This window comes from Cornus florida, unplaced genomic scaffold, assembly GCF_030987335.1.
Source record: "Cornus florida cultivar Cherokee Brave unplaced genomic scaffold, ASM3098733v1 CherokeeBrave_3.0.0_Hap2_Chr05, whole genome shotgun sequence".
In the NCBI taxonomy this organism is placed as follows: Eukaryota; Viridiplantae; Streptophyta; class Magnoliopsida; order Cornales; family Cornaceae; genus Cornus; species Cornus florida.
Window position 1 is genome coordinate 97,095,921 of NW_026775575.1, and position 9,465 is coordinate 97,105,385.

Below are 9,465 nucleotides of genomic sequence, written 5' to 3' on the forward strand. Positions count from 1 at the left end.
GTGCAATGGACAAAATCTCTGATTCAAAATGGATTGTTTAATTTCTGACCAGCATATACAAAACGTACAATTTAAAAGAGCCTCCAAACACATTAGAGTGACCACACACCCGTTTTCAGCTGAGGTTTGGATTTATTCAAAGATTGATTTACAGTGGAAGCAAGTTCTAGCAGCAAGACACTAGCCCTTTTGAACTATCATAGCATTACATAATGCAACTCAAAATTTTCATAAAAATTCAAAAGCTAAGTGCAAGTCCATCAAATTCATTTATAAATAATTGGTATGGTTTTTACAACATGTTTCCTGGACTTACAAGAAGAGTGAAGATGGGTCTCGTCTACGGTACCAAAACCATTGAGTTTGACTCCATATGCGTCCAATCTGCGTATGTCCCGTGCAATCGGCGATTGCAAAGTTCCGTCCCACCAACCAGGGGGGAGAAGGGGCGTGAGAGCACACTGATTTGGTTGGTTATGACAACTCAAAGGGCCTGCAAATCTGTTCCAGGCATGTCCCCAACCAACTTGGTGCCGCAGCCCTTGTGACAGCAGATTACTCTGAAAGCTGCTGAAGAACGAAAAGTTCGAAGCTACTGTATTGTTCTCACCTGGATAATGAAAATGTAAATATGAATTAAGCGTTCACTGGAAGTCCTGCAGCAGCAGTAATGTGCATTAACATACCAAGTTGGTGAGCTGCTGCTAAAGCTGCAATAAGCTGTGCATAAGTGGTTCCAATACGTCTATGGGCCCCGGAAATGACAGCGTGTTTAGCACGTGAAGCAAGAAAGAAGTCCACGAATGCAACCCACCTTGGCGACGGTCCCCAGTCCTTCACTCTAAAACCTAACTGCTGCACTGCAACTGCTCTTTCACCAGATATATTACCCTTGTATAACTTGTAATCAAAATGAAGAACCTGGGGCAGAGCAAAATGGAAACTTGATACAAATTAAAAGGTAATTTGGTAATGCAAATACTGCATATAACGATATACAATCTAAAGATGGAAGTATGATGGCGCATCATAAGTAACACAGGAAATGAGTAAGCGTTTACTAAGCAATTTACCTCAGCAAATTCCTGCAATTTTGGCAAAATATCCTTGACAAATGATGGTGTATCTGAGATCACAACCACACGAGGTCTCAACACATTTGGGCATGTTGTAAGTATGGCCTTCTTAATGCAATTCATTGCTGCAGTTACTGCTCTAACAGGTCTAGAAGCAAGAATCAAAAGCTAGTAATTAAGCAAAGTCATGTCAAACCCATAAAGAAAAGATGAAGATACTGGTCAGTAATCAAATCAACGCACAACATGAGTACTCTTAACTTTGAATTGCAAGACGAGTCTGCCCAGTTATCCGGAACATAAGAACAAGGAGAAAAGCGGTTCAAGTACCTGTTCATTAGCATGCGCATGTGCAGAGCAAGATGAGGATCAGGACCTCCATCAAGAGCCCAACTCAGAGCTTCTTCAATACTTCTTGAAGGAGATATGATTACTCTCATAAGCTCTCCGAAGACATTGGGTCTAGACTGAAGCAACTCCGTATTTCCAAATAAGGAAGAAGCAGCACTCCTCATCTGAGGATGTATATTTTTCAAGAAAAACTGAGCTGCCACAGCATCTGTTGTACCTTGAAACCTGGTGAACAATTCTCATGGTCAATGATAAAATCTGAAAAGCAATTGAAAGCTACAACAAGAAAACTCGTATAAAACATATGTATTGTTCTCGTTTTACCATATGATTGGCTGCTTCCATTTTCTCCAATTACGGCAAAGTACATTTGTTTCTTCAGGCTTATTAAAATCATCAATCCTCATAACCAGACACTTCCTGTACTTCCCCAGACAATCATTCTTTCTCCATAAATGCTTCACTTCTTTCAAAGTAAAGGAAAGGTTGGAATAAGAAACATAATCCTCAAATGGAAACTTGCCCCTGGGAATATGGAAGTGGAGCAACAATCAGCAACACTTAAGGCTGCTTACTTTTGAAAAAAATATCATCAAGTTAAATCTATAGCTGACTCAAGCTCTAAAACATAGTCCAACTGCTGCATAAAAATTGTAAAAAAATGCCTCTAGTTATGGAGAAAAACAAATAAGGAAGACGAGAGTATTTTACAATGCTTAATCATTATACTCAGACCAGCCACTATGATACACAAGTGAATGGCACATTTAGATGCAACTTGTAGTGATTATCCAAGACTAATATGTTTATATAGATGGCTTAAGCCATATAAATAGCTTTCTTGACAAAATAAATACGAAAAATAAAGGCCTGAGAGAAGACCAATATGCCTGGTTTGCCCGATGATCAGTGAACGGTTTAACATGACACTCAATCCTGCAGCAGTCAGTATCCTGTACATTTCATTCCCAAAACCCGCCTGTGATGCTTTGCCCATCACAAAACCTTGTCTGCAAAATTTCTCGGGAGGTAACCTTCGGACTCTAGAAGCTCCTGATATGGTAACCAAACGTATAAATTTCTACACCCAGACTTGTTATTTGGGCGTCAAAGGTTTCCCTTAAGGCTTTCATATACATATAACACTTCATTAATAATGCGACTCTTAACAAATAATTGAAGATTTTGAAAGAACGAATCAGCATGTGTGATAAACATGTTGCAAAAATTGGAAACAGGAAAGATAAATGCATGATAGAATGCAAATTGATGGGAACATATGAACTTTAATTGTTTTTTCACTCCTATTCCAAGTATACAGACGTTAAGTTGCATGGAATACAAGTAGGTTTTATCATATGATTGTCAGAGCTTAGCACCAGCAATTTGCTCACTTTCATGAAATATGATACAAAGACAATTCATCCTTTGAGAAAATTAGGGAACTGAAACTTAAATCTAAATTCTGATTAACATGCCATATAGATGAAATATTTAGCAGTTGTCATCCTTAATCAAATATTAATTAAAAATAGATACCCCTGTCAACAAAATATCAGTAGAGGTAAAAGACAATTTCCGATGCGTTGACAATACTTTTACATTTTAAAAATAAAAGCCAATATCTCTGAATGTGAGATGTCATTTTGCAGTGGTATAGTGGCTAAATCTCACTTGCGTCACTGAAATCTGAAGTTCTATCATGCTTTTCCTTAAGTATTCGAACTGCTCTGTTCAGTTGGCTTCTAGAAGAGCTCTCATCTGGACTTTTAAAAGCAATTTTTTGATAAAATTACTAGGCAACCTCAGTTTATCAAATCCATCATGGTTCAAGCATATGAATCCATGACGCATATTCTTTCACAACAGATAGACGGGCACAAAAAAAGTAGAAATACACATTTTTTCAGAAGTGTAGAGGGCAATTGAGGAAGGAGATGGATGCTTCAACTGATATTCATATGCTCATCCTTTATTGGAAGGATGATATTAAATGGTTTCAATAGTGAGTTATTGTAACAAGGAGGAGCTTGTCCCACATCGGATCCGGATGGGAGAGTGATTGGGGTATATATGGGCTGGGTGTTAACCCTACCTAATAACTCAGGTTTTTAGGTCGGATCGCGAAGCACCCACCCGTTACAATTGGTATCAAAGCCAAACTCAATCCTTGATCCGGTGTTACGCCAAGCGCTCGGTCCGGAGGGCGTCCAGGTCTGGACCACGGGTAGGCAGGGTGGTCCGAGCCGCAACAAAAGCGTTGCGAGTTCAGGTGGGGGAGAATGTAACAAGGAGGATCTTGTCTCACATCAGATCCGGATGGGAGAGTGATCGGATCGCGAAGCACCCACCCGTTACAGTTATTACTTAATAAGAACAATTATATGGATTGTAATAGACGTTTTATCTTAATGGAATTTGTTGTTTAATTATTTTACATATATATGGTGAATAATGTGTATTGATCAATTCATGAGATGGATTGAGGCGACCTATGATTACACGGATTGATTCATGTATGTGATTGGTGTTCATATGCAGGCTTAAATGAATCGGAATGCACCATATTATCATTTTATTTGTTTTAATTCGGTAATAGGAGATGGACTCACTATTTGCGAAAAATTTGAACAGATCAACGAAGAGCTGAAATTTTGCAACCGTCATCGTAGCAATTTACTCCTCAATTTTGTTTTGGCATAATGACTTTTAAGTATGAAAGAGCTATGGACTCTTGTTTTGGTTGGATGATTGCTTTTATTTATTCAGTGGACTCTAGGGTCTAAAAACCAAATACATTGGGTAGTCATCAAATCATTAACTTTAGAACACACTTTCAAGATTACATCTACGCTTGTATTTAATTTTACGACGAGTAGTTTAATCACGGTAAATCCAAACACTTGGTATTGTTGTTATGTGATTAAACGAAAATAATTAAGGAGTAAAATTGAAGTACTAATTATGAATTTGAAATGGTGGCAATTTATTGAATCATTTGCTAATTATGCAGAGATTAAGGAGAAAAATTGAAGTATTAATTATGAATTTGAAATGGTGGCAATTTATTTAATCATTTGCTAATTATGCGAAGGGGTTGCTATGTAAAGTAACATGGCGGTTTAACCATTCTCTAATTGGAATGCAACCATAATTATATAGTGGTATTAATTTTGATTAATGGGTTTATACAATTTTGGGTCATGAGATGACCGGGCCAATTGATCAAGTCCATTGTAGCTCAAGGGAGATTGAGCCCAATTTATGATCCTCACTTCTAACCCATTATATTAAAGTGTTAAGTCCAAGGGTGTGGAGATAGAGTATGGATTGTAGGAGTTGCTTGCAGAACTCCGAAAAGGTGAATGGAAGATTGCTAGGTAAACTCTTAAATATTTCTATATAAGGTCATTATAAACCCAATTAGGGTAAGTAGAGACTTCATCATCTCAAGAGAACCTCTCTCTCTCTCCATATAGAAATATATTCACATATATACACTATTTGTCTCTACACATTTGGTTCCTACAAATCAAGGGGCGTGGAGAACTCTAATTGGGCCATAGAAGTGAAGAGCATTTAAGTGGAGAATCAAGGGTGAAGAGAGAGCAAGGAAAGGAAGAAATCAAAGTGCTCAAAGCCTTTTATTATCAAAAAAAAAAAAAGTGTTCAAAGCCTTCAAGAATCACCTCAAGTGATTGGTCTTCAAGGATAAGAACACTAATCTTATATATGATTTTTACATCATCCATTCGAGTTTAAAAAGGGTTTACTAATATCTACACCAAATATTGTTTAACGATGTTTTCAACTAAAGAATCATTTCCTTCAAAAACAATTGTAAATATTTCCATGGATAGAGGATTGTGGGTTCATCAGGTAGTGAAGAAAGCACAAACACACCATGCTATAATGCACCATCAGTTCACATCTGTCTGCAAAAACCCTCGTTAAAACCATTATAAAATGCAATGTAGGTCCCTAAAATCGATACAATGTATGGCAACAAAGACATTTTAGAACTCTATAATCCTGCGAATTTATATTTGTATTGTGCAATATAAGTTTGGCAAAGACTAAAATTCATTTTCCCCCAAATTAAAAGGGTTGCTCATAATTGTGGTCTAGAAGTTGCTTAAATGCATGTAAATGATTGAACAAACGCGCATACATGGACAACACTGTGAAATTAGTACCAATTTGAAGAACAAGAAATCAAGTACAGTGATCAATGTAACCTGAAATATTTAACGGTTCAATCTAACACAACAAAATCAAGTTCACCAATACTACTTAATTCACTTTATTCTATCTATGTACATGCATAGATCTAACTCTGCTAAACTAGTAATTACTTACTTCAATATATTTAATGTATGTGCATACATAGATCTAATTCTGCTAAAGTACTAGTGGCAATTTGAATTAAGAACAAGAAACAATAGCTATAGATGAATTTACCATTTGTTTTTTTGCTTTGTTTTCTGAGCAACCAAGCAGAGAAAGAAATAAATGTGGAAGATGATATTTAATTAAATAATTCAAAGGAAAGAAATAGAAAACGTACCGTGCAATGAAAAGTGGTCTCTAATCAATCTTCGAATTCTGAGATTTTCAGTAGCAACAGGAGTGGCCTCCTCCCCCATTTGTTCGACGGTCGCGCATGAAGGAGAAGACCGAATCTCCGACGACGACGAACTTGAACTTGGAAGAAGATGGTCATGAGGTATTGGGTGTACTTGGACCGGATCAGACCGGGATTTGAGCGGAAGAAGAATTTGGGTGGGAGGATCGACGGAGCTGAGGTGGTTGAGTAAAAGAGTACTGAAACCGGTTAAGAGAGTAGCGGAGAAGAGGAGTAATATTTTGTGAAGGGAAAAAGTGTTCCGGCGACGAGTTCCGATTATGAATCCCATGCTCACTGTCACTGAGAGAATGATGCAAGACTGATATTACATTTAGATCCTCGTAAGACAAGAACAAGAACTACACGGTGTGTGTCCGTCCTTTTGCTACGTCATAATCAATCAATACACGTAATTAATATTATTAATTTATCATTGTGTTCGGCCTTTTGACAGCTAATCAGGATTCCCTGCCTGTTTTTAGGGTATGTTTGATACGGTGGGTTTGAAGGGAGTGGATAACATTAATTATGAAAGGAATGGAAGTGTTCGGCCTTTTGACAGCTAATCAGGATTCCCTGCCTGTTTTTAGGGTATGTTTGATACGGTGGGTTTGAAGGGAGTGGATAACATTAATTATGAAAGGAATGGAAGGGAAGAAGAGGATAATTTTAATTAATGAATGAAAAAAAAAAAGCAAAGAATAATAATCATGAGAAAGGAAAGGAAAAGAAAGAGAATAATTTTAATAAATTTACTATTATGTCTTTTCATATTTTAAAAGATATATATATATATATGTATATATATATATATATATAATGGCCCATGGATCGGCCACCAGAAAAGGAAAAATTATTTTAGGGCAAATTATTTCAGCCTCTGTCTCTATTCTCAACTCTGAACTTGACCCCTCTCTCCTCTCTCTGCAACGGCAAACTACTGCAAGAATCAGAAGTTCAAAACCCATATATTTCAGTTTATATATTTGTCTGCAAGAATCAAAAGTTCAAAACGCATATCGGCATCATTTCAAATTGTTCAAAAAATAAAAACCCATATCGATCTTTCAGTTTCCATCGCCCGCTGTTCCAATTCGGATTCGCCGTTCGCAAGCTTCAGCCACTTGCCCTCTTTCCTCAACTCTCAAGCTTGCCCCCCTCTCTCTCTATGCAACTGCTAACTTGTATGTATGGTGTAATCAAGGGCAAACTTGGCATCAGAAATCACACACCAAGCCTCTCCTTCCCTTTCCTTCTGTTTTCTCCCATTTTTTGGAGGTTAAGAAATCTACTGTTGAAGCCTTGTGTTAACCATTCAAAACCTTCCCTTTCCTTTCAACCATTTGAGCCAAACATAAATTTTTAATCCCCCTCTATCACTTTCCCTTCCCTTTCCTCCCTTTTCTATTGCACCAAACTGACCTTTATTTCTATATCATGTGGAGAGAAGATCCGGTTCTTTGAGCTCCAAAAAGTACCCTTATTTATTTATTTATTTATTATTATTATTATTTATTTTATAATATATGGTGTTGTCAGGCTATTACGGCATTCCATAATCACAATCAGGCACACCGCAATCTCGATCCACGTAAAGATGCAATTTAGGTGGGCTAATCTAAATCCAAGTAAAGCCGTCTGATTTTTCACAAGAGGCTGTGAAATTATTTTTATAATTAGCGTTGGTTTTAAATTATTTTTATAACTTAAAATTTAGGGTTAATTACACTCACACCCCCTAAAGTTTATGTTATTGACAGACAGATGATAGTTGACCTTTTTTTGAACACTCACACTGTGATACCCCTCGGATCCGAGACAAGGGTTGATCAGGCCCAGGCCCAAACCCGAGGGATATCAAACAATTAATATGTTATAACGAACACAGAATACAAAAATATGAATTTAAGAATAAAAGTTTAAAGCTGAAAAGAAAACTAAAAGATAATCCTTAAATAATTAAATACTTAAATCTGATAAACCAAAAATCCATAATTTGAACAACTCGGGAATCCATCTCTAGTGGACCCCTAATAAAAATCCCACAAAGTAAAATGGAAGATAAAATCCAAATCCAAGATCTGGAAAGAAATCCTACATCGTCGGTAGAATGGAAGATCGTCTCTGCTCAGCACGAACAAGCTCAAGCCTGGAACTGACGTACACCTGAAAAATAGGAGTGGGTCAGGCCCACGAACAAGTTCTATCCTACTACAATCCAAGCAGAGATTTGATTCGCATGTACATACTAAATAGTTCAACAATAACTAATAATCCGTACATACATACATCCACACTACTGGACTCTCACTAGGCTATGCAGGGGGTCTCAACCTGGATAGAAGGTATCACACAATACGCACCTGAGTGGGTATGAGTACCTAAACCTAAACAGGGTATACCTCAACCTTCACAGTCAGCTACACATCCAACTGCATATACGCACCCTAACCGTCGACACTGAGACTCAAGCTCATGACACGGTAACATAAAAATATATCTAAACTCTGTTTCTAACCATCCACAATAAATCCAGTAAGTCACTCGGCGTATTCAACCGTACCGACTTATATATATAAGGAGGATTGTATTTTATAACCCGTACCCTTACTCCAAAATAGGTAGGACTTAGCAATTTGAGCTAATCCAAACCTAGTATGACACCGTCCCATACCGGTGCATACAATCTCATCCATCCAATAGTTGACAAAGTATTTACAACAACAATATCAACATTTCCATATTAATCATAATAAAGTAATTTATCAAACATGCTTAATTAACCAACCGTAGATAAAATACTGTCCACAAAAGTGTCAATACCAAGATTTCCAAACTAGCATGTTAGAGCAGATTAACAATCATACTTAATCAAACTAATATAGAATGTCATAACTTGATCACACATAACTGTATCCGTATTAAACTCCATGTTCAGTTTCCATATAATTAACAAACCTGAAGTAGCAGTACGTCATCAATTAATTTTATGGTGGGCATAAACACTATAAGCCATTAACATATTTTAAAAATCCCAGTCCAACCATCAATGCACTACCTGCTAGAATCTAATGATCAACTAGTCTCTAAACAACCTTAGCACGACATAGATTTTTCTCATGCTTATTCAGCACCACCATACAAAATTAGCAGTGATTAAATCCCTCCCATAGAATTTTCTAACTTATAAATGAAAATTAATAAGCTATACCCTCACAGTATGGAAGTTCATTAAAATTTTGCATACAGACTTACATAATTGACAACTAAGAGTTTGTTCATAAATTAACTGTCCTTTAGAGTTTAAAATTTATTCTGGACAACCCTTTAAGCATCCATTACAGCACCTTTTCTCCTTTGAAACTTCATACAACCTAACAACCATGGCTTCCTTACTGAAAATTGAGAAAC

The 9,465-nt window shown here is 36.8% G+C and overlaps 1 protein-coding gene across 1 annotated transcript; it reads right to left on the bottom strand.

Moving 5' to 3' along the window:
* Window positions 1–246: 246 nt before the first annotated feature.
* Window positions 247–6,390, bottom strand: LOC132307809 (uncharacterized). The gene is made up of 7 exons (XM_059805679.1): window positions 5,995–6,390; window positions 2,318–2,480; window positions 1,752–1,952; window positions 1,407–1,652; window positions 1,074–1,224; window positions 687–921; window positions 247–610 (listed from the first exon to the last, which is right to left on the bottom strand). The coding sequence occupies exons 1-7, from the start codon at window positions 6,341–6,343 to the stop codon at window positions 267–269; spliced, it is 1,689 nt and encodes a 562-aa protein (XP_059661662.1). The 5' UTR covers window positions 6,344–6,390; the 3' UTR covers window positions 247–266.
* Between the last annotated feature and the right edge of the window lie 3,075 nt (window positions 6,391–9,465).

Excerpts from the sequence above, each read along its gene's own strand:
- LOC132307809 (XM_059805679.1), bottom strand. The coding sequence starts at position 6,343 with ATGGGATTCATAATCGGAACTCGTCGCCGGAACACTTTTTCCCTTCAC. Across the intron at positions 2,481-5,994 it reads AGACCACTTTTCATTGCACG|GAGCTTCTAGAGTCCGAAGG; the intron begins GTACGTTTTCTA and ends TTACCATATCAG. Across the intron at positions 1,225-1,406 it reads ATGCGCATGCTAATGAACAG|ACCTGTTAGAGCAGTAACTG; the intron begins GTACTTGAACCG and ends TCTTGCTTCTAG.